At 52.2% G+C, this 24,389-nt stretch overlaps 3 protein-coding genes across 20 annotated transcripts in view; 2 read left to right on the top strand and 1 right to left on the bottom strand.

Moving 5' to 3' along the window:
* CUNH21orf58 (chromosome unknown C21orf58 homolog) overlaps window positions 1–9,957 on the top strand; it is a 22,241-nt gene extending 12,284 nt beyond the window's left edge. The window contains 3 exon segments of the mRNA XM_033232698.1: window positions 1,497–1,608; window positions 8,501–8,592; window positions 8,930–9,957. Of these exon segments, the coding sequence (XP_033088589.1) occupies window positions 1,497–1,608; window positions 8,501–8,592; window positions 8,930–9,082 (357 nt within the window). The 3' untranslated portion in view covers window positions 9,083–9,957.
* Window positions 643–23,825, bottom strand: YBEY (ybeY metalloendoribonuclease). 13 transcript variants are annotated; one of them, XM_033232687.1, is made up of 6 exons: window positions 23,707–23,825; window positions 22,985–23,238; window positions 18,422–18,550; window positions 15,418–15,486; window positions 11,103–11,265; window positions 643–686 (listed from the first exon to the last, which is right to left on the bottom strand). In XM_033232687.1, exons 2-6 carry the CDS (start codon window positions 23,192–23,194, stop codon window positions 658–660), a joined length of 600 nt encoding a protein of 199 aa, XP_033088578.1. In that variant the 5' UTR covers window positions 23,195–23,238; window positions 23,707–23,825; the 3' UTR covers window positions 643–657. The 13 variants fall into 13 exon arrangements, 12 of the variants coding, with proteins under 12 accessions (XP_033088578.1, XP_033088580.1, XP_033088579.1 ...); XM_033232689.1 differs by lacking the exon at window positions 643–686 and adding an exon at window positions 9,985–10,825 and having other exon boundaries at window positions 23,120–23,238; XM_033232686.1 differs by lacking the exons at window positions 643–686; window positions 23,707–23,825 and adding exons at window positions 10,257–10,825; window positions 23,372–23,674.
* Window positions 23,816–24,389, top strand: part of MCM3AP (minichromosome maintenance complex component 3 associated protein) — a 53,445-nt gene continuing 52,871 nt past the window's right edge. For 4 of the 6 annotated variants that reach the window (XM_033232678.1, XM_033232682.1, XM_033232684.1 and 1 more), the window contains exon 1: window positions 23,816–23,971. The gene's annotated coding sequence lies outside the window, so the exon portion shown is untranslated. The other 2 variants (XM_033232680.1, XM_033232679.1) reach the window with 2 other exon arrangements.

Genomic DNA, 24,389 nt, shown 5'->3' with positions numbered 1-24,389 from the left:
ATATTCGGCTGTAATTTATTTTTACTCAGAGGAGACAACCAAAGTGTATTTTCATGACGTGTTCTATATATGTACTACAGTATATGATGGAGTACAGTAATTAACCAAGTTGTCATGGGGGCTGAGATAGAGAGGTCACTGGGACAGAATTGAGAACGCCTGTTGGGATGCAGCCATCCTACACACCGGTCTGCCCCAGATGCTCAACACCATCCATCATTAGGAAAATGCAAATTAAAGCCACAGTGAGCCACCACTGTGTCCCTATTAAAGTGGCTACAATGAAAAAGACTGACCAGGCCGGGCGTGGTGGCTCATGCCTGTAATCCCAGCACTTTGGGAGGCCAAGGCGGGTGGATCTCCTGAGGTCAGGAGTTCAAGACCAGCCTGGCCAACACGGTGAAACCCCATCTCTACTAAAAATACAAAAATTAGCCAGGTGTGGGGGTAGGCACCTGTAATCTCAGCTACTCGGGAGGCTGAGGCAGGAGAATTGCTTGAACCTGGGAGACGGAGGTTGCAGTGAGCTGAGATTGCGCCATTGCACTCCAGCCTGGGTGACAAGAGCAAGACTTTGTCTCAAAAAAAAAAAAAAAAGAAAAGAAAAGAAAAGAAAAGAAACCATACCAAGTGTTGGATGCTCCTATTAAAGCAGAATTAGTGGAACCAGGCTTCAGCCCACCCTGCTAAAAACAGAAAACATGGGAAACATTAAAAATACTACATCCTAAGTGATATCTAGACTGAAGTACCTTTCCATTCAACCATCTATTCAATGTCTGGGGTTAATCATTTAAAGGTCTCCTTGGATAGGTGAATGGATGTGTAGGTAGATGGTTGGCTGGTTGGATGAATGGGTGGGTGGATGGATGGGTGGGTAGATGGATGGATGGATGGGTGGGTGCATGGTTGGTTGGTTGGATGGGTGGGTGGATGGTTGGTTGCTTGAATGGGTGGGTGGATCGTTGGTTGGATGGATGGGTGGGTGGATGATTGGTTGGTTGGCTGGTTGGATGGATGGGTGGGTAGATGGATGGGTGGGTAGATGGATGGGTGGGTGGATGGTTGGTTGGTTGGGTGGGTGGATGGGTGGGTGGATGGTTGGTTGGTTGGGTGGATGGATGGGTGGGTGGATGGATGGGTGGATCGTTGGTTGGTTGGATGGGTGGGTGGATCGTTGGTTGGACGGATGGGTGGGTGGATGATTGGTTGGTTGGCTGGTTGGATGGATGGGTGGATGGTTGGTTGGTTGGATGGGTGGGTGGATCGTTGGTTGGACGGATGGGTGGGTGGATGAATGGTTGGGTGGCTGGTTGGATGGATGGGTGGATGGTTGGTTGGTTGGATGGGAGGGTGGATCGTTGGTTGGACGGATGGGTGGGTGGATGAATGGTTGGGTGGCTGGTTGGATGGATGGGTGGATGGTTGGGTGGTAGATACTGGAGACACTTTCTTCAAGGACACATGCAGATAGCTAATCACCTGGCTGTTCCTAGATCCCCCAGCCTCCTGCCACCATCATTCAGCAGCTCCCTCAGCAGCCACTCATAGCACAGATTCCTCCTCCTCAGGCCTTCCCTACTCAACGGTCAGGAAGTATTAAGGAAGGTAAGTGTTCCATATTCATATTGTTGTGGGTTGACATGAAAATAATTTTAACTTTAAGAAATCCTAGCCGGGCGCGGTGGCTCAAGCCTGTAATCCCAGCACTTTGGGAGGCCGAGACGGGCGGATCACGAGGTCAGGAGATCGAGACCATCCTGGCTAATACGGTGAAACCCCGTCTCTACTTAAAAATACAAAAAACTAGCCGGGCGACGAGGCGGGCGCCTGTAGTCCCAGCTACTCGGGAGGCTGAGACAGGAGAATGGCGTAAACCCGGGAGGCGGACCTTGCAGTGAGCTGAGATCCGGCCACTGCACTCCAGCCTGGGTGGTAGAGCAAGACTCCGTCTCAAAAAAAAAAAAAAGAAATCCTTATATAAATGATATCTCATAGGGAAGGAAACAAGAGGTATAAGAAAGATAACTGAAGTAGGAGGTAAAATAATTGGGCTCCAGTTCCAACTCACCCAATTATCATCCATTCAAAAACCATTATTAAGATGCTTCTTTTAAAATAACTTTTAGGGCCGGGCTCGGTGGCTCATGCCTGTAATCCCAACACTGGGAGGCTGAGGCGGGTGGATTACCTGAGGTAAGGAGTTCAAGACCAGCCTGGCCCACATGGTGAAACCCCATCTCTACTAAAAATACAAAAATCAGCTGACCGTGGTGATGGTGCCTGTGTTCCCAGCTACTCGGGAGGCTGAGGCAGGAGAAATTGCTTGAACCCGGGAGGCGGAGGTTGCAGTGAGCCAAGAACACGCCACTTCACTCCAGCCTGGGCGACAGAGCGAGACTCCGTCTCAAAAATAATAATAATTTTAAATACTTAATGTTATTATTTATTTATTTATTTAATGTATTTAGAGAGAGAGTCTCACTTTGTTGCCCAGGCTGGAGTACAATGGCATGATCTCAGCTCACTGCAACCTCTGCCTCCCGGGTTCAAGTGATTTCTCCTGCCTCAGCCTCCCAAGTGGCTGGAACTGCAGGCGTGCACCACCATGCTTTGCTAATTTTTATATTTTCAGTAGAGATGGGTTTTGCCATTTTGGCCAGGCTGGTCTCGAATTCCCAGCCTCAGGTGATCTGCCCACCTCAGCCTCTCCAAGTGCTGGGATTGCAGGCGTTTGCCACTGCACCCAGCCCAGTTTCACAAGTTTTGTTTTTGTTTCTTTGTTCTGAGACAGAGTCTCACTCTTGTTGCCCAGGTTGGAGTGCAGTGGCACAATCTTGGCTCATTGCAACCTCTACCTCCTGGGTTCAAGCAATTCTCCTGCCTCAGCCTCTCGAGTAGCTGGGATTACAGGCGCCCACCACCATGCCCAGCTATTTTTGTGTATTTTTAGTAGAGACAGGCTTTCACTATGTTGGCCAGGCTGGTTTCGAACTCCTGACCTCAGGCAGTCCACTGGCCTTGGCCTCCCAAAGAGCTGGGATCACAGGTGTGAGCCACCATGCCCAGCTTGATAAGTTTTAACATACGCTTATATCCATGAAACCATCACTGCAATCAAGACTGGGCATATCCATCACCTCCAAAGTGTCCTCATGTTTCTTTTTAATCCCTCTTCCTACACCCCCACGCAACTGCTGAGCAGCTTTCTGTCACTATGTAGTAGTTTGCATTTTCTAGATTTTTTTTTTTTTTGAAACAGAGTCTCGCTCTGTCGCTCAGGCTAGAGTGCAGTGTTGCGATCCCGGCTCACTGCAACCTCCATCCCTCCAGGTTTAAGCAGTTCTCTGCCTCAGCCTCCAGAGTAGCTGGGATTACAGGCGCGTGCCACCACACCTGGCTAGTTTTTTGTATTTTTAGTAGAGATGGGGTTTCACCATCTTGGCCGGGCTGGTCTTGAACTCCTGATCTTGTGATCCACCCACTTCGGCCTCCCAAAGTGCTGGGATTACAGGCGTGAGTCATCGCGGCCAGCCTGCATTTTCTAGATATTTATAGAAACAGTCTACACAGTAAGTACTCTTTTTTGTATGGCTTCTCTCGGCGTAACTTTTAAGATTCATCACTATCATTGGGTGTATCAATACATGGTTCCTTCTAATTGCTGAGTAGTATTGCATTGTGTGAATATATCAGTTTGTTATCCATTCACCTGTTGGTGGATGTCTTAGTCCATGTCTTAGTCCATTTTCTGTTGCTTAGAATATCTGAAACTGAGTAATTTTTTTTTTGAGACAGAGTCTTGTTTTTTTTTTTTTGACAGAGTCTTGCTCAGTCACCCAGGCTGGAGTGCAATGGCACGATCTCGGCTCACTGCAAGCTCCGCCTCCTGGGTTCTCGCCATTCTTCTGCCTCAGCCTCCCAAGTAGCTGGGACTACAGGCGCCCGCCACTACGCCCGGCTAATTTTTAGTAGAGACGGGGTTTCACCATGTTGGCCAGGATGGTCTCGATCTCCTGACTTCGTGATCGACCCATCTCGGCCTCCCAAAGTGCTGGGATTACAGGCGTAAGCCACTGTGCCCGGCCCAGAGCCTTGTTCTTTTGCCCAGGTTGGAGTGAGGTGGCGCAATCTCGGCTCACTTCAACCTCTGCCCACCAGGTTCAAGCGATTCTCCTGCCTCAGCCTCCTGAGTAGCTAGGATTACAGGTGCCCACCACCACGCCCGGCTAATTTTTTTTTTTTTTTTTTTTTTGAGAGGGAGTCTTGCTCTGTCACCCAGGCTGGAGTGCAGTGGCGCCATCTCGGCTCCCTGCAAGTCCCGCCTCCTGGGTTCAAGCAATTCTCGTGCCTCAGCCTCCCAAGTAGCTGGGATTACAGCTGCCTGCCACCACGCCCAGCAAATTTTTGTAGTTTTTAGTAGAGACGGGGTTTCACCATGTTGATCAGGCTGGTATCAAATTCCTCACCTCAGGTGATTCGCCTGCCTCGGCCTCCCAAAGTACTGGGATTACAGGCGAGAGCCACCACGCCCAGCCCCCGGTTAATTTTTGCATTTTTAGTAGAGATGGGATTTCGCCATTTTGGCCAGGCTGGTCTTAAACTCCTGACCTCAGGTGATCCACCCGTCTCAGCCTCCCAAAGTGCTAGAATTACAGGCGTGAGCCATGGAGTTCAAGACCAGCCTGGCCAACATGGTGAAACCCCATCTCTACTAAAAATACAAAAATTAGCCGGGTGTGGTGGTAGCTGCCTGTAATCCCAGTTACTTGGGAGGCTGAGGCAGGAGAATTGCTTGAGCCCGGGAGGCAGAGGTTGCAGTGAGCTGAGATCACGCCACTGCACTCCAGCCTGGGTGACAGACCAAGACTCTGTCTCAAAAAATAAATAAATAAATAAATAAAAAATAAAGGGAGGCCAGGCGCGGTGGCTCATGCCTGTAATCCCAGTATTTTGGGAGGCCGAGATGGGAGGATTTCTTGAGCTCAGGAGTTCCAGACCAGCCTGGGTAACATGGTGAAACCCCATCTCTACAAAAAAAATACAAAAATTAGCCAAGTGTCGGGTGCATGCCTGTAGTCTCAGCTACTTGGGAGGCTGAGGTGGAAGGATCGCTTGAACCCAGGATGTGGAGCCTGCAGTGAGCTGTGATTGTGCCACTGCACTGCAGTCTGGGCAACAGAGTGAAACCCTGTCTCTAAATAAATAAATAAATAAATAAATAAATGGAAATAAATTTGCAAGAAAGTAAATATCGAGGGAGTTTGCCTAATAACTGTTCTAAAGTAATTTGTAAAATATTTATATTTTTTTGACATGGGAGTGTCGCTGTGTCACCAGGCTGGGGTGCAGTGGTGCAATCTTAGCTCACTGTAACCTCCACCTCTAAAGCAATTCTCCTGCTTCAGCCTCCCGAGTAGCTGGGACTACAGGCGTGAGCCACCATGCCTGGCTAATTTTTGTATTTTTAGTAGAGATGGGTTTCACCATGTTGGCCAGGATGGTCTCGATCTCTTGACCTTGTGATCTGCCCACCTCAGCCTCCCAAAGTGCTGGGATTACAGGCGTGAACCACCGTGCCCGGCCCTACCCTTACTTTTAAATGCAAGTTTTGCTGCATATTCAAATCTAGATTGACAGTCATTTTCTCTCACCACTTTCTAAGGACTCTGTGATTGCACTGGGCTTGCCCAGATGATCCAGGATTATCTTCCCAGCTCATGAGTCTCTTTTTTTCTGAGTCACAGCATTGCTATATCACTTAGGCAGGTCCAAAACCCCTGGCTTCAAGCAATCTCCCACCTCAACCTCCCATGTAGCTGGGATTATAGCACCTAGCACTCAAGATTCTTTTTTTAAAAGTTAATTTACGGCATAGCACAGTGGCTCATATCTGTAATCCCAGCATTTTGGGAGACTGATATGGGAGGATCACTTGAGCCTATGAGTTCAAGACCAGCCTGGGCAACATATTGAGACTTCGTCTCTACAAAACATATCAAAATTAATTGGGTATGGTGGCATGTGCCTGTAGTCCCAGCTACTTGGCAACTCCAGCCTGGGCAACAAAGCAAGACTCCATCTCAAAAAAAAAAAAAAAAATTGTGTAGAGATGAGGTCTTGCCAGGTTGCCCAGACTGGTGTCAGCTCCTGGTCTCAAGGGCTTCTCCCATCTCGGTCTCCAAAGTGCGAGCATCACAGGCATGAGCCACCATGCCTGGCCTTATTGGCTACTTGAATATCCTTTTTTTTTTTTTTTTTTTTTTTGAGACGGAGTCTCGCTCTGTCGCCCAGACTGGAGTGCAGTGGCCGGATCTCAGCTCACTGCAAGTTCCGCCTCCCGGGTTTCCGCCATTCTCCTGCCTCAGCCTCCCGAGTAGCTGGACTACAGGCGCCCGCCACCTCGCCCGGCTAGTTTTTTGTATTTTTAGTAAGACGGGGTTTCACCATGTTAGCCAGGATGGTCTCGATCTCCTGACCTCGTGATCCGCCCGTCTCGGCCTCCCAAAGTGCTGGGATTACAGGCTTGAGCCACCGCGCCCGCCTTGAATATCCTTTTTTGTGACGTGTCCATTTAAGTAATTTGCCCATTTTTCTTTCAGACTGTCTGCCTGCCTTATTGGTTTCTAGGGATTCTTTATAATTTCTGTAAAGAGTCCTTTTTTGATACGTGTATTTTGAGTATTCCATCCTTCTTATGGTTGCCTTTTCAGTCTCTTCATGTTGTCTGTGGATGAACAGATGTTTTATTATTTATTTTTGGGGGAGATAGTATCTCGCTGTTACCCAGGCTAGAGTGCAGGGGCACGCATGATCACGGCTCCCTGCAGCCTTGAACTCCTGGGCTCAAGCGATCCTTCTACCTCAGCCTCCTGAGTAGCTGGGACTACAGGTGTGCACCACTACAACTGGCTTAGATGTTTTCATTTTTTTTTTTTTTTTTTGAGACAGAGTTTCGACCTCGTTGTCCAGGCTGGAGTACAGTGGCGCGATCTTAGCTCACTGCAACCTCTGCCTCACGGGTTCAAGCGATTCTCCTGCTTCAGCCTCCCAAGTAGCTGGGATTACAGGCTTGAACCACCACGCCTGGCTAATTCTTGTATTTTTAGTAGAGACAGGGTTTTGCTTGTCTCGAACTCCTGACCACAGGTGGTCCACCCAACTGGGCCTCCCAAAGGGCTGGGATTATAGGCCTGAGCCACTGCACCAGGCCTTTATTCTTTTTTCTTTTTCTTTTTTTTTTTGAGACGGAGTCTCGCTCTGTCACCCAGGCTGGAGTGCAGTGGTGCAATCTCAGCTCACTGCAAGCTCTGCCTCCCAGGTTCATGCCATTCTCCTGCCTCAGCCTCCCAAGTAGCTGGGACTACCAGCGCCTGTCACCATGCCCGGCTAATTTTTGTGTTTTTAGTAGAGACGGGGTTTCACCGTGTTAGCCAGGATGGTCTTGATCTCCTGACCTTGTGATCCACCTGCCTTGACCTCCCAAAGTGCTGGGATTACAGGCGTGAGCCAATGCGCCCGGCCGCTTTTTTTCTTTTGAGACAGAGTCTCGCTCTGTTGTCCAGGCTGGAGTGCACTGTTGCCATCTTAGCTCACTGCAACCTCTGCCTCTTGGGTTCAAGCAATTCTCCTGCCTCAGCCTCCCAACTAGCTAAGATTACAGATGCCCACCACCACGCCCTGCTAATTTTTGTATTTTTAGTAGAGATGGGGTTTTGCCATGCTGGCCAGGCTGGTCTGAAACTGCTGACCTCAGGTGATCCACCTGCCTCGACCTCCCAAAGTGCTGGGATTACAGGTGTGAGGCACCGTGCCTGGCTAATTTTTGTATTTTTAGTAGAGACAGGGTTTTGCCATGTTGGCCAGGCTGGTGTCGAACTCCTGACCTCAGGTGACCCACCCACCTCGGCCTCCCAATGTGCTGGGATTACAGGCGTGAGTCACTGCGCCCGGCCCATCTCATGATCCTTAATGACATCTGCAAAGACTCTTTTTCCAAATAAGGTCACACTCTGAGGTGGAGGAACACTGAGACATGGACATGCCTTTCTGGGGTCCCCACGCAGCCTGGGGGGAGGAGGCGGGAAGGCAGATGGGAGTAGCCTCCTAAGGTGCCATGGGGCCCATCACACACCTTTCAACATGCACACCCTCTGACCTAGAGGTTCCACAAGTCAGAGTACACCCCGGGGAGCTGCACAGTGTACAGACTCAGGGCACGCCCCGGGGAGCCGCACCGTGTACAGACACACTCAGAGCCTGCCCCGGGGAGCCGCAGCATGTACAGACAGACTCAGAGCCTGCCCCAGGACCCGCACGGTGTACAGACAGACTCAGAGCACGCCCCGGGGAGCTGCATCGTGTACAGACACACTCAGAGCCTGCCCCGGGGACCTGCACAGTGTAGATACACGTGTTCTCTGGTCCTATAACATCCTCTATCACTTTAACAAATATGAGAAACAGAAGCTTTCTTCAGGGTCCCCGTGTCTCCCTGCAGACATGGTGGAGCTGCTGCTGCTGCAGAGTGCACAGGCGCACCAGTTGGTCCTGCAGAACTGGATGCTTAAGGCCCTGCCCCCAGCCCTGCAGGTAGGCTCAGCCCCTAGCAGACCCCAAAGTCAAGGAAACACAGGGTCTGAGTGGTTTTTTCCTCTGGAAATTTCTGCATCTGTGTAGCTCTGAAAGGGCGTTCCTGGCTCCGGTCTGCAGTCAGTCTGGCTGTGAAGCCCCCGTCCCCATCGAGTCCCAGCCAGATGAGGAATGGGTTGCACAATTTGGGACTGGGGAGGGGCCTCCTCTGGAAGGATGCTTAGACCCCCTCCATCCTGCCTATCACACGGAACCTGGCCCCAGTTAGGAACAGGGCGGGAGTGGAGGTGGGGAGCAGCCTGGGCTGCATCCTGAGCTGCAGGTATGTCTGTGGCAGGACCCACCATGTGTGCCCCCGGGGGTCCCACGAGCTGCCAGGCCAAGGCTGCCCGTCGTGCACCACCACCACCACCACCATGCTGCGTGGCCGCCTGGGGCCGCCACCGTCCTCCAGCCCGCCCCCAGCCCATGGACGCCCGGCCCACCCTGAGTGTGAGTCACAGAGACCCTGGCCGGGGCACCCTCCACCCCCAGGCTTCCTCAGGGCTGTGGGCTGTGGCGGGTCCATGGAAAGGAGCAGGGAGAGACCCTGCGGCCCCCTAGAGTGGCCACGTGAGTGTGGACCGCAGGCCCCTCCTGAGGAAGCTGGGCAGGCTCGCTTTCTGGCCACAGGGCCATTCCAGGGGGCACCCCTTGCTCTGGGACCCCTGCAGTGAGGGGCCTGTGAACCCGCAGGGCAGCAGCCCCTCCCAGGAACTCTTCCTTTCCTGTAGGGTGGCGCCGGCCCACCTGGGAGCCTCAGGTCCCCCTCTTCCATCACGAAGGTAAAGCTGAGGCCGTGGACACCACCAGACTGATGATCCTGAAATAAAGATTTCATCCGGAAAGAGTTTAAGAAAACCTCAGCTCAGGAGCCAGAATCAGAAAGATCAATAGCTTTAGCCACATGGAAGTGTAAACATCCTGATGGAAAAAATACCACAAAGTCAAATTTAGTAACTAGGGACACCCATTTACCACAGCTGTGGAGCAGACTCCCACTAAAGAAGTAGCGGTGCATGGTTCAATGCCTGTAGTCCCAGCATTTCAGAGGCTGAGGCAGGAGAATCACTTGAGCTCAGGAATTTGAGACCAGCCTGGGTCACATAACAAGATCCTGTCTCTACAAAAAGTAAATTTAAAAAACTAGTCAGGTGTGGTGATATGCACCTGGGATCTCAGCGGTTCTGGGGGCTGAGACGGGAGGATTGCTTGAGCCCAGGAGTTAGAAGCTGCAGTGAGCTGTGATGGAACCACTGCACTGTAGCCTGGAACACAGAGCAAGCCCCTGTCTCAACAAATAAAATAAAAAAGTGAAAGAAGCAAGCTGTGTATCACGTGATCCCTTTTGAGTTTAAAAAAAAACGGAGAGTGCTAATGCTGTAAATGCAGAAATCTCTACGTGCTGGCTTGCACTGCTCTTGTTCCTGTAAAGCAAAAGTGAGTGCTGGGCAGTGGAGGGGCGGCTTCCTGTCCTCAGGTCAGTTTCCTTCTGTGCTCTGGGATTTCTTACCATGTGGATAGGCTACCTTGACTATTTCTTTTCTTTACTGTTTTTGTTAGTTTTTTTATTTGGTGCAATTATGTTTCTTTGCTCTTTCAATGTTATTTACATATTTTTAAGTATTTATATAAGCTTTCATTCAACCCCCATTAGCACAGATTCTTTCATTCCTGAAGTTCCGCACAAGGAGGAACCCTGTCCCAGTGCTTCCATCCTTGAAAGTTTGCAAGTAGGAGACAGGATGGCTAGAGTTGCCACTGAGCTGCAGGGGCCTCTGCTCTGGCTGACCTGGCCTCAGAGCTCCCCAGGGAGAGCCACGTGGTGCCCACATGGACGGACGGGTGTGAGCACCGAAGAGCCCAGCGCAGCTGCTGGCAGTAACACTCACTTCTCTCAAAACCATCTTTTTGTACCTCTTGACGGTGATTCCAGAGACTGTGCTCTCGTTAAAAGCTCAAACCAAAGCTCTGACTCCGTTTCCTCTTTTCACGGTGACTTTCTAGCATGGCATTTCTCTTTCCTTCTATTAAATATTTCTCAATCGAATTTTTCATACAACAGAGGGAAGAAATGTCACAGGAAGTGGTGGTCTTTGGATGGCCTGGTCTTGCTGGGTTCACGGGGACGAAGGGCTTTGGCATCCCAAGTGTCCGGTTAGGGCACAGCTGGGCTGGCTTAGCCTTGACTGGCCTGCAGGAGGGGTGGGGTCATGCCTGAGGGTGGAGCAGGGATGAGCTCACCCCCATATGCAGTGCCCCCTGGTCCACCTTGGTCCCCCTGGGTGGGCTGAAGAGCTCAGAGCAGGCCCTGAAAGTAGACTTGGGCTGCTTGGCAGGGGTTTGGGGCTCTGGGTGCCTGGTAGCTGGTAGTTAGGAGTGGGGGCTTCTCATGGCCACACCTCCTTGCCTGTGGTCAGGAGAGCGGGGCGGGGGGTGATAGGTGGGGGTTCAGGGCACATTGTACACACCTGTACTCCTGATAAGGTGGGTGACACTCATTGAGAGAGGTTGAAGATGACCCAGGGCAGCACATACGCGTGGGTCAGAGCCCCCACGGGGCCAGCAGATCTGCAGATTTAATGCAACTCCAGTCAAGGATCCAGATTCTTCCTGGCTTGCGAGGAGCTGAATCTGGAACACACACAGAAGGTGAAGGGCCGGGTGACTCCGGGAGTAGAAGGATGAGGAGGGACCTGCTCTGATGATCCTGTGGCTTGCAAGAGGGTCCAGAATCAGGACAGTGTGACTGGGGACAGGCTGGGCAGTGGTGACCCAACTCCCAAGTTCCTAGAGTAGGACACTGCCCTGTACGGGTAAGAGGTGATGCTACTGCTGCCTGGGCCACGGGTGGCTCTTCCTCAGGTTTAGGTCAGTAGGGCATTTGCTCACATTCCCTAAAGAAAGAAAGGGTTGGGGCCAGGCACGGTGGCTCACACCTATAATGCCAGCGCTTTGGGAGGCCCAGGTGGATCGATCACTTGAGGTCAGGAATTTGAGCCCAGCCTGGCCAACGTAGTGAAACCCTGTCTCTACTGAAAAATACAAAAATTAGCCAGGTGTGGTGGCACACACCTATAGTACAAGCTACCTGGGAGGCTGAGGCAGGCGAATCACTCCAAAAAAAAAAAAAAAAAAAAAAAAAAAAGATCGAGCTGGGCACAGTGTGGTGGCTCGCACCTGTAATCCCAGCACTTTGGGAGGCTGAGGTGGGCAGATTATTTGAGGTCAGGAGTTCAAGCCTAGCCTGTTCAACACAGTGAAACCTTGTCTCTACAAAAACATAAAAATTAGCCGGGCGTAGTGGTGCACACTTATAGTCCCAGCTGCTTGGGAGGCTGAGGCAGGAGAATGGCTTGAGCCCAGGAGGCAGAGGGTACAATGAGCCGAGACTGCACTGCTGCACTCCAGCCTGGGCAACAAAGCAAGACTCTATCTCAAAAAAAACAAAACAGGCCAAGCATGGTGGCTCACACCTATAATCCCAGCACTTTGGGAGGCCAAGGTGGGCGGATCATGAGGTCAGGAGATGGAGACCATCCTAGATAACACGGTGAAACCCTGTCTCTACTAAAAATACAAAAAAATTAGCCAGACCTGGTGGCAGGCACCTGTAGTCCCAGCTACTTGGGAGGCTGAGGCAGGAGAATAGCATGAATCCGGGAGGCAGAAGTTGCAGTCAGCCGAAATCATGCCACTGCACTCCAGCCTGGGCAACAGAGCGAGACTCTGTCTCAAAAACAAAACAAAACAAAAAAAACCAGGGTTGTGTTCAATAATACATATAAATACTTCCAACCAATAATACCTCCAAATCAAAAAAAAAAAAGAAAAACCAGTAAAAAGGGCAGAAGACACAAGCAGTCCCTTACAGCAGAGGGGATGAAGAGAGAGGCTGGGCGCAGTGGCTCATGCCTGTAATCCCAGCACTTTGGGAGGCCAAGGCAGGTGGATCATGAGGTCAGGAGATCAAGACCATCCTGGCCAACATGGTGAAACCCTGTCTCTACTAAAAATACAACAACAACAACAAATTTGCTGGGCGTGGTGGTACACGCCTGTAGTCCTAGCTACTCGGGAGGCTGAGGCAGGAGAATCGTGTGAACCCGGGAGGCAGAGGTTGCAGTCAGAAATCATGCCACTGCACTCCAGCCTGGGCGACAGTGAGAGACTACGTCTCAAAAAAAAAAAAAAGAAAAGAAAAGAAAAAAGAAAAAAAAAGATGAAGAGAGAGCCTCACTGATGGTGGGACACAGGGCAGCCCCAGCGCACATCAGAGACCCTGTCCAGGAGAGGGCTGGGACCACCCAGGCTGGGTCTGGGCCCCAGGGTCACTGGCTGTGGGCTGCTGGGGGCACTAGTGGCCCAGCTCTGCAGTCGTGTCTGGGCTCCATCCAGTAAAGCCAGACCCCCAGGTCCTCAGCCCCCAGGAATTCCCAAGCCCTGAGCGCCGCAGGATGTGAACAGAGGCTCCTGGGGCTCGGTTCTAACAACAAACAAGAACCTCCAAAATCCCGCCCACAGCTGGCAGGTCTCCAGGCCTCTCACTCTCTTAAGGGCTTTTGAATGTGAATCCCAACTGTGTGCTCTTGTTACAAGCTTGGATTAAAGCTGACTCCGTTTTCTATTTTCACGAGCACTTTTTCGACATTCAGCTAGTTCCACGGTAAACAGAACGCTCTCCATCGAAGGGCGCGGGGGTGCAGCGACTTCAGGAACAGAGGGGCCTGGCCTGTGTTCCCAAGGGGACAAGTCCAGGCTAAGACAGGACGCAAGTCCAGTGGGAAGACATTTTCATGACCCGAAATCATTTTATAGGACAAACAGATGATCAGAATTGTAGTAGCCCCAGGTTCTAGGGCTCACGAGGGTCTCTGAGGTGCTGCTCGGAAGCCTCGCCATGGCCCGGCTGGAGCGGTGTCGGTGGCCGGGGGCCGGGTCGGGAGGCCCCGGGGAACCAGCGCCCTCGCGACGCGCTGCCCTGACGAAGACGCGTGCGCTGGCGCTGAAACGCCAGGGTTTACTCGAATATCCGAATACTCAGGAGGTAAAACAGGAAATACCGACGCAAGCCTTTTCTACGGAAGGACGGGCTGCGGCACCCAAGCCCCTCGAGCCCCTTCCTCTCCGGGGGCGCAGGCTCCGGGCAGGGACCCCCGGGAAGGGCAGGAGGCGAGCGCTGCGTGGTGCTCCCAGGCGGGGGCCACGCGTTCCCGCAACTCCGGACGCCCTCTCGATGCCACGGCTCGGAACCGTCTTATTTACAATAATGAAAAATACCCGATGTGCTGTGAAAGAAATGAGAGGAAGTTCCCCTCGTATATTCATTCGTTATTTATTTGTGTGGGACCCCGGCTCCCCGCAGCCTCCACCCCTCCCCCGTCCTGCTTTCAGCTCCCTCCGAAGAGGTCCCGGGTCAGGGGCTGCAGCCGGGTCCCAGTGCGTCGGCCCAGCTCGTCCAGCACCGCCTTCTCCTTCTGGAACATCTGGAAGGAAGGAAGCATGCTGGGCCCTCCCCAGGGAAGGGGTCCGCGCCCCACTCTCAAGGGTTGCCTCCTCGGGACGCCCCTCCCACAGGGTTTGGGGGAACCTGGCCGCCTGCGCGGCTCCAGCTCAGGCCGCAGGGCGGACCCGCCTCCTGGCATCTTAACCAGGACCTGAGCTCAGCCAGTGCCTGAACCGCCACAGGCTGGGAGAAGAAGCGGGGCTGCAAGAGGGAAGGGGAGCGCGGGAGGGGGGAGGGGGGACGAGGGAGGGGGAGGAGTGCTCACTGCAACCTCCGCCTCCTGGGTTCAAGCGATTCGCCTGCCTCAGCCTCCCGAGTAGCTGGGATTACAGGCGCCCGCCACCACACCCGGCTAATTATTGTATTTTTAGTAGAGACAGGGTTTCACAGTGTTGGCCAGGCTGGTCCCGAACTCCTGACCTCAAGTGATCTGCCGTCCTCGGCCTCCCAAAGTGCTGGGATTACAGGAGTGAGCCACTGCCTCCAGCGAACTTTTTTTTTTTTTTTTTTTTTGAGACGGAGTCTGGCTCTGTCGCCCAGGCTGGAGTGCAGTGGCCGGATCTCAGCTCACTGCAAGCTCCGCCTCCCGGGTTCACGCCATTCTCCCGCCTCAGCCTCCCGAATAGCTGGGACTACAGGCGCCCGCCACTTCTCCCGGCTAGTTTTTTGTATTTTTTAGTAGAGACGGGGTTTCACCGTGTTAGCCAGGATGGTCTCGATCTCCTGACCTAGTGATCCGCCCGTCTCGGCCTCCCAAAGTGCTGGGATTACAGGCTTGAGCCACCGCGCCCGGCACTTTTTCTTTTTCTAATGAAAAAGGTTTTTCATGACTTTCACAGAAGCGAATGGTTTGCTTGCCAACACAGGATTGTGTGCGTGTTAACCATGTGGACGGGAGCCTGAGTGGGCCTCTGTAGAGGGAGCGCCTGGGCCTGGAGGATACCAACCTTGAACTCACTTCGTGCAGAGCTCCCACCCCCGCCCTGGGTCTGGCCTAGTCTCTAGCTGACTGGACGTTTTTGACCAAGCACCACTTGCTAGTGTCAGCTGTGGCTCTCGGCCTCTGCACACAGACCGCTTTCCTTAGTGAACACATTCAGCTGGAAGTATCTGGGGAGCCTGGTGTTGAAAGCAAGCATCTGTGAGTCATTTTTCCAAGGGCAGGTCTGAGGTCCAGTTTCTGTGGGGGTGGTCAGGATGAAGGGTGGGGGCTGGCAGGGGCCTGGGGCAGCCTGTTTCCCCCACACACCCCCTGGGTAGCAGGAGGATGGGCTCCTTACCTGTTGCCACTCTGCCTCCGTGCTGTGTGTGAAGCCCAGCAAGTGACAGAGTCCGTGGGTGGCCGTCACCTGTCAGAATAATTTCAAACCGGCTCAGAGGATGACCTCACAGGAAGCTGCCCCTTCAGGGACACCCCAGGGCCACAGGCTGCTCTTGGTACGTGGCTGTAGGACCCCAGGGTTGCTGTGAGACCCCTGTGCAGGAATTACAGGCACTCAGCCTCAGTTCCTTTCCATCTAAAATGGAAAGCAGGCAAGCCCCTTTCAGACTCTTTAGAGTCAATGTGGATTGCTGTTTGGGCCAGCACTGTGCTGGGGAGGGGCCCCCAGAATGGAGCTGTCCAGCCACAGGAGTAATGGACAAGGGGGGTGGATTATGAAGAAGTGAGGAGGGGTGGGTGCCGCGGGGTTGGGGAGTAGTGGGGCACTGGCCGGGGTGGCCTCCCTGCCCTAAGAGGGACGAGGCAAGGGCACAGTCCACACCCCAGGCCCAACCCCCAGGAGGCGCAGTGCCCCAGTTACAGGGCAGGGCCTCCAGTGGCCCCTGATTTTACTGAACACTCTGGGTCGAGCTTCGGTGCACAGGCAGCACAGGGAGTGGAGAAGTATGAAGGCACAGGGGAAGGAGGTGCAGCTGCTGGTGACTCAAGAAGACCCACAGTTACCATGTCCTCCTGGAGACAGAGCTGGATTAAAGCCCACAGGGGAGGGGCACCCAGATAGAGTCCAGAGCTGGGGGAGGAGGAGGAAGAGGAGGGCGGCCCTGTGGACCCTGAGCAGGCACAGCACCAAGGGGGCTCATGGAGCCACATGGGCCACAAGGGTAGCACTACCCTGGGGTTCGGGTGGAGGGAGGAGGGAGGTGGGTATCCTTAGGGCTGGTGTGAGGTACCTGGAGACATGAAGGACAAAGCGGGGTAGATGGAGGGTGCAGCTGAGAGCCAGCCCTGAGCAGAGCTGGCCTGGCCTGTGGCCATGATGATGGGGTCCTGGGATGGTGGGCTGGCCCTCCATTCAGGTTAATAGGGAGCCCCACGGAGAGGGCTCTGGGCCCAAGGAAGAAATGCCAGGGGCAGACCAGGGAACAGAATCTTAGGAGGTTTGGGGAAAACGGAAGCAGATGTCCACATTCCCCCTACAGCTGCTGGCCACAGAGATCCCAGGGCTGAATCTTGGGCAGGGCCACTTCCTGTCACTCTCAGAAGGTTCCTCTTCGCCAGCAGGGTATGTGTGGCGGGCACGTCCCACCCCGGTCTGGAGGGAGCAGTTGGGGCCTGGCCCAGGTTCCTGTGTGGCCATCCCAGCCTTTCACGCTGGGTCTGGCTGGGAAGCTCCGCTTCAAGCGACACGGATGCACTTGGATCCCCAAGGACGACTCAGGGCATGGCTGTTCAGTCAACGGAGGCCAAGTCAAGTATGATTCACTCATACATGGCTTTTCAGAATACCTTTTGGTTTTTTTTTTTTGGCATCAAGCTGCTGAAACCACCTGTGCAAAGATGATGACAGAGAAGTCTGGCATGGCTGACTCCATCTCAGTCCTAGGCACAGGCCAAGCTAACCACAGGAGGAATTTAATCTAGAGTTTAACTTGCGTGGCTGACTCCACCTCGCTTCTAGTCTCACAGGTTGGCTGTCCCCACTCAGTCCTGGGTACAGGCCAAGTTAACTATGGGAGGAATTTAATCTAGAGTTTAACTTTAAATCAGGAATAATCATCATCCCTCCCTAAAACGAATCCCCTCCTTGCTCAGGACTGAAACCACCTCTGTAAAGCTAGTGAAGGGCCACAAGATGAGGATAACGGGAGGGGCCTGAATTCTGCTCAGATGTAGGTGTCCTGAGGAGAACCAGCCAGCAGGTCTTGCTTCCCCAGCTTGCCTTGCTATCATTCCTTGCTGCTCAGGAGTCATGCAGCCAGAGGTCACAAGATGTGTGACTGCCCCAATTGCTCCCCAATAAGATAACGTCAATAGTAGAACCTAAGAATGGTCTTTTGGGATGTTTTTCAGACTTTTGAGTTCTGGCAACCTACAGACTCCACCTGGACCTGAGACTCATGACTCAGCTGATCCTGTGGCTCCACCCAGAGGTGGACTCAGTGGACAAAAATCATTTATACCCCATGGTCTGTCCCCAACCAATCAGCAGCACCCATTCCCTAGCCCCTGCCTGCCAAATTGCCCATGAAAACCCTAGCCTCTGAGTTCTCTGGAAGATGGAATAATAACTCGTCTTTCCACTGGGCTAGCTCTGTGTTAAACTCCTTCTCTACTGCAGCACCACGGTCTCAGGGAACTGGTTTTGTCTGTTCAGGAGGCAGGAAGAACCCATAGGCGGATTACACTGAGGAGAACCGGATCTGGAAGGTGGTGGAGGCTCCAACCCCTGTGCTTTTGGCAGCTCAGAAAGAGGCTGATCCAGCAAGTCTGGGTTAGCTCAACACAGGCTGCTGTACTCCAGAGATAAAAGCTGAGGCCGGGCGCGGTGGCTCAAGCCTGTAATCCCAGCACTTTGGGAGGCTGAGACGGGCGGATCACGAGGTCAGGAGATGGAGACCATCCTGGCTAACACGGTGAAACCCCGTCTCTACTAAAAAATACAAAAAACTAGCCGGGCGAGGTGGCGGGCGCCTGTAGTCCCAGCTACTCGGGAGGCTGAGGCAGGAGAATGGCTGGAACCCAGGAGGTGGAGCTTGCAGTGAGCTGAGATCCAGCCACTGCATAGGGAGACTCTGTCTCAAAAAAAAAAAAAAAAAAAAGCTGAGAAGGCTTCTCTGGGAGCTTCTGTGTTTCCACAGCATGTTCTCTCTCTCCTCCAACTGTCGCATGAGGCATGCAGTCCCTACCCAGCCTGGGGGCTCCTCACACCCTGCTTACAGGTTCTTCCCCCAGTGGCCCTTATGGTACCCATGGACACACAGGATGCAGGGCTGTGATCTTAACCCCTTTGCACGGCCCATGTTCCATGCGCCAGGTTATATGATTTCAGCATCCCCGCTTACAGTCAGGACGTCATTGTAATCTTCATCTTCTTTGCACTGATGGAAGATATACTCCACTCCTAGGAAAATGTCTCCCAAATTGTAGTCATCTGGAAAATCAGGCAGGGGAAATTCACCTGCTTTCAGATGCTAAAAAATGAGGAAATGCAGACTTAGAGAACAGGAATCGTAACCCAACCACAGGTTGACAAGTTTCATCCTGGTTATTTCCAAGGCAAATAAGCACTTGCTCTCTGACCAAATCACCTTTTTTTTGAGACGGAGTTTCGCTCTTGTTGCCCAGGCTGCAGTGGAATGGCACAATCTTGGCTCACTGCAACCTCTGCCTCCGGGGTTCAACCAATTGTCCTGTCTCAGTCTCCTGAGTAGCTGGGATTACAGGCGCATGCCACCGTGCCCAGTTAATTTTTGTTATTTATTTATTTTTTTGAGACAGAGTTTTGCTCTTGTTGCCCAGGCTGGAGTGTCCACCTCCTGGGTTCAAGCGATTCTCCTGCCTCAGCCTAGCGAGTAGGTAGGTGGGACTACAGGTATGTGCCATCACACTCGGCTAATTTTGTATTTTTAGTAGAAACTGGGTTTCTCCATGTTGGTCAGGCTGGTCTCAAACTCCCGACCTCAGGTGATCCACCAGTCTTGGCCTCCCAAACTGCTGGGATTACAGGCATGAGCCACCATGCCTGGCCTAATTTTTGTATTTTTTAGTAGAGATGGGGTTTCATGGGTCAGGCTGGTCTCGAACTCCTGACCTCAGGTGATCTGCCTGCCTCAGCCTCCCCGAATGCTGGGATTACAGGCGTGAGCCACTGCGCCAGCCACCCAAATCACTCGTAAGCTGCATGTCTAAGGCCAGGGTAGCAGCCGGGCCTGTGGCGGGGTGGGTTGCCCAGCCAACTGTACACAAGTGCCCTGAATTGTTTCCATCGTGAAAATCGTCAGAATAGCCAGGCATGGTGGTTCATACCTGTAATCCCAGCACTTTGGGAGGCCGAGGTGGGCCGATCACGAGGTCAGGGGTTTGACACCAGCTTGACCAACATGGTGAAACCCCATCTCTACTAAAGATACAAAAATTAGCCAGGTGTGATGGCACGTGCCTTAACCCAGCTACTCGGGAGCCTGAGGCAGGAAGATCGCTTGAACCCGGGAGGCAGAGGTTGCAGTAAGCCCTTAGACTGCGCCACTGCACTCCAGTCTGGCTGACAGAGCAGGACTCCGTCTCAAAAAAAAAAAAAAAGGAAGTTGTCAGAATCAAAATAGAGCCATTAGGGTTATACAAACAAATCAAAAAACCTAACAAATAGAACTGGGGAAAGCTATGAAGACAGGATTCTCATACTTTCATACCTGATAACAAAAACTGTCAGTGAAGACTGCAAAAACTGCAACAAAGGCTATGACAACCTTACACAAACACAAAATGCAACCTTGCACAAAGGCTATCACAACCTTACACACACACACACAATGCAACCTTGCATAAAGGCTATGACAACCTGACAACCTTACACACACACAGAACTTCTGCAAGGATAATCAGTCCAGCAAGTGCCTGTCCAACGTTGGACAGGCATTAACCTTGTTATTGATCTTTGTAACCAAGGACCATTATCTCAAAACAATTACTTTTTCCTTTAAAAACCTTTGCCAGGCCGGGCTCAGTGACTCACGCCTGTAATCCCAACACTTTGGAAGGCAGAGGCGGGTAGATCACCTGAGGTCAGGAGTTCTAGACCAGCTTGACCAACATGGTGAAACCCTGACTTTAGTAAAAATACAAAAAAAAAAAAAAAGAAAGAAAAAAAAATTAGCCAGATGTGATAGCGGGCGCCTGTAATCCCAGCTACTCAAGAGGCTGTGGCAGGAGAATCGCTTGAACCTGAGAGGTGGAGGTTGCAGTGAGCCGAGATGGCGCCATTGCACTCCAGCCTGCGTGACAGAGCAAGATTCCGTCTCAAAAAAAAAAAAAAAACCAGAAAAGAAAAAAAAAAAACATTTGCCTTCCTTTACCTCCCTGAATATGCATAGTCTACTATGGCATGTGGTATGTGTATTTTCACTGCAATGCTCTATCCCAAATAAACACCCTTTTCTTTAAAAGCCTGTTTGTTGTTTAGGTTGATATCACCTTGTCATATGGCATTTCATTTCTTTCATCCCTCCCAATGCACACAGATCCACAACCTCTAAACCATCACATGAACACAATTATATATTTGTTCTTTCTACTTGATATTTTGTCCTAAAGAGTCTATCACATTTTCTACATAAAGACTATAAAGACCAGCCCACTTAGTTAAGGACTGTTCACACTAAGTCAGTTACCTATGGCTGGATATTTAGGGTGTTCCTTTTATTTTCCTATTAGAGAAAACAGTAACTTTTCTATTTTTGAGACAGGGTCTCACTCTGCAGCCCAGGGTGGATGGAGTGCAGAGGTGCAATCTTGGCTCACTGCAGCCTCAGTTTCTTGAGCTCAGACGATCCTCTCACCTCAGCCTCCTGAGTAGCTGGGACTACAGGTTTGCACACCACCATGCCCAGCTAATTGTTGTGTTTATTTTTTGTAGAAACAAGGTTTGACTATGTTGCCCAGACTGGTCTTGAACTCCTGGGCTCAAGTGATCCTCCCACCTTAGCTTCCCAAAGTACTAGGATTATAGGCCCAGCCAATAAATTAACATTTTAAGACATTTTTACATGACTCAGCATTTTCTTTCTTTCTTTTTTTTTCCTTTGAGATGGAGTCTCGCTCTGTTGCCAGGCTGGAGTGCAGTGGTGCAATCTCAGTTCACTGCAACCTCTGACTCCCTGGTTCAAGCGATTTTCCTGCCTCAGCCTCCCGAGTAGCTGGGATTACAGGGACGTGCCACCAAGCCCAGCTAACTTTTCTGGATTTTTAGTAGAGACGGGGTTTCACCATGTTGGCCAGGATGGTCTCAAACTCCTGACATCATGACCCACCCACCTCGGCCTCCCAAAGTGCTGGGATTACAGGCATGAGCCACCGCACCCGGCCTCTTCTGTCTTTTGGTTTATTGTCTTGGGTGTGTCACTACTGGACTAAAGGATACGTCTGTTTGAAATGCTCTTGGAGTAGATTTGCCAAGTTGTTTTCCCAAAGGATTGCTCCAATTCCTGTTGCTACAATGTGGGAAGCCTTGAGTGAAGTCATGTACAGAATGTAGATAATAACCTGACTGCTATCACATCGAGTTTGTTGGAAATATTTACCCGTCTGTTATTTTCAGTGTTGTTTTGATTTTTCCAATGTGCACATATTCATTAACGAATCCCACTTAAAATTGCAAAAATATTGCAGAAGCATTTTGCTTCTCTCTTTTAATTCACTGAGAGCATTAGGAGGGGAAGAGGGTGGCCGCTAGTCACCTTTTTCTTTTCTTTTTTTTTTTCTGAGACAGAGTTTCGCTCTTGTTGCCCAGGCTGGAGTACAATGGTATGACCTTGGCTCACTGCAACCTCCACCTCAGGGGTTCAAGCGATTCTCCTGCCTCAGCCTCCCAGGTAGCTAGGATTACAGGCACACTGCGCCCCCTTCCCCCGCCCCCACACCCAGCTAATTTTTTGTGTTTTTAGTAGAGGCAGAATTTCACCATGTTGGCCAGGCTGATCTCGAATCCTGACCTCAGCTGATCCACCTGACTTGGGCTCCCAAAGTGCTGGGATTATGGGCATGAGCTGTCGCGCCTGGCTGTCACCTTTCTTTTTCTGCTGGCTTACCAGTGTAATTGTGGCCTCTGGGTGACGGCCATCGATCAGTGGACGCTGAATATACTGCTCTCTCTACTTTTGTGTATATTTGAAAATTTTCAAAATTAAAATTAAAAATCATGTCTGTAATATATATACTTATATGCACCACAGAGTCTAGCCTACAATATAATTAATACAGGAAATTTAGGCTGGGTGCCGTGGCTCACGCCTGTAATCCCAACATTCTGGGAGGCCGAGGCAGGCAGATCACCTGAGGTCAGGAGTTCAAGAGCAGCCTGGCCAACATGGTGAAACTTCCGTCTCTACTAAAAATACCCCCCAAAAAATTAGCCCACTTTGGGAGGCCGAGGTGGGAGGATCACGAGGTCAGGAGATTGAGACCATCCTGGCTAACACCGTGAAACCCAGTCTCTACTAAAAATACAAAAAATTAGCCAGGCGTGGTGGTACGCGCCTGTAGTCCCAGCTACTGGGAGGCTGAGGCAGGAGAATGGCGTAAACCCGGGAGGCGGAGCTTGCAGTGAGCTGAGATCTGGCCACTGCACTCCAGCCCGGGCGACAGAGCAAGACTCCGTCTCAAAAAAAAAAAAAAAAAAAAAATTAGCCAGGTGTGGTGGCCCACATCTGTAGTCCCACCTACTGGGGAGGCTGAGGCAAAAGAATCACTTGAACCCTGCAGGGAGGTTGCAGTGAGTCGAGATGGCACCACTGCACTCCAGCCTGGGTGACAGAGCAAGACTCCGTCTCAATTAAAAAAAAAAAGACAGGAAATTTACTCTGGGAAGGTAGGCTAGACAAGAGGAACAGTTTCTTTTTTTTTTTTTTTACCTCATGAAATGGAAAAGAAAGCACATCGGTTGGGACATTTCTACCTCTGTAGATTCTATTAATGTGCTGAATATTCTTGTTGTCAACACAGATGATCCCCAGGTCAAATTTCTGCACTCCTAAAATCCTCCTTACAATCTCGATCTTACTGCGAAGTGGGGCTCTCCTGATGGGGATGACTTGCTGCAGATTTCTAATCACCAAACTCATTTCACGAAGAATAACCAGCCCTTTAAAAATGTTTGCAACGGAACCTGGGGTTAAAATGTAAGAGAAGACCAATCAGTACAAGTGACAATACATTCCATAAAATTACACATGCACACGCAATCAAATCACTTTATTCGGTGGAACTGATTGAAAAATCTTAAGGTAATTTACATTTACCACAAGGAGGATGCAACAACGAGGGGCTATGGAAGGACACCGCGGAATCAGGCCAGGACTCCAGGCGGGCGGAGCGGAAGGAGCGGTTCCCAGACCAGGGACGGGTGCACTGTGCGCGCGGGGCGAGGCGCGCGAGGGACCTGGTGGGGTGCGGGGGAGGGACGCGGCCGGGGAGGGACGCGGCGGAGGAAGGAAGGGGCTGGAATGGGGGGGACACAACGGGGGACACAGGTAAGCGCTGGGGGCCAGGTCCTCTGGGGTCTGGGGCGCCCGCAGACCCACGGGGGTGAATGCGACGCTCTCGCTTGGGAGACTAGAAACCCGCCCAGACGTACCGATGTCTGGACCCGGCAAAGGGCACGACAGCGGGCGGACCCGCCCGACCGGAAGCCCCGCCGCCGAGCCGGTTGGGGAGAGCGGAACCGGATCGCAGCGGGCGGGGCGGAACCCGGTAGTGCCGAGCGAGCCGGAAGTCGGTCCGCGGCGTTTCCTGCCCGCGGAGCGCAGCGCTGAGTATCGCGGCAGCGGCCTGCGCTTGCGTCTCTAGTCCTTCTGAGGGGCCCGAGGGCGGCGCGGGCCCCGGGGTCCTGCGGCTAGACGGTGAGCGTGGGGGCTGGGCCGGCGCCGGGAGCGCCGTTTCCTTCCCCCGCGCAGGTCCGCGCGCCCGGGCCTCCACATCGTCACTAACGGAGCGTTGCGGCGCCGGCGGGCCCTGGCGAGCCCGGGCGGTACAGTGACCAGGCCGGCCCGGGCCCACCGCGCGGCCTCTGCCGTTTCGGGCTGTGCTGGGTGGAAGATTAGGTTCCCCGGGCACGCCGTCCCTGCCGAGAGGCCGCAGCTCCGTGGCAGCGCCCTCGCCCTTCCAGCCGGCTCGAGGGTGGTCGCCAGGGGCGATAAAGGAATGTGGGACAGTGGTTAGCGCTCCAGCAGCTCCGAGGGAAGCCAGGCAGCGTTACACTGAATTTTCCGGCTGTAGAGATTGGAGGAAGTCAGGAGAAATTCGTCTCTAAGCTGTAAG

This window comes from Trachypithecus francoisi, unplaced genomic scaffold (genome assembly GCF_009764315.1).
Source record: "Trachypithecus francoisi isolate TF-2019V2 unplaced genomic scaffold, Tfra_2.0 Lachesis_group14, whole genome shotgun sequence".
In the NCBI taxonomy this organism is placed as follows: Eukaryota; Metazoa; Chordata; class Mammalia; order Primates; family Cercopithecidae; genus Trachypithecus; species Trachypithecus francoisi.
The sequence above is the reverse complement of the archived record's forward strand: the minus strand, read 5'-3'. Positions and strand labels throughout refer to the sequence as shown.

Coding starts and splice junctions, on each gene's coding strand:
- YBEY (XM_033232685.1), bottom strand. CDS start 23,194: ATGAGTTTGGTGATTAGAAATCTGCAGCAAGTCATCCCCATCAGGAGA. Junction 11,266..15,417: donor CGGAGGCAGAGTGGCAACAG/GTAAGGAGCCCA, acceptor TGTGTGTTCCAG/ATTCAGCTCCTCGCAAGCCA. Junction 10,826..11,102: donor CCACCTTATCAGGAGTACAG/GTGTGTACAATG, acceptor CCCCTCCTGCAG/GCCAGTCAAGGCTAAGCCAG.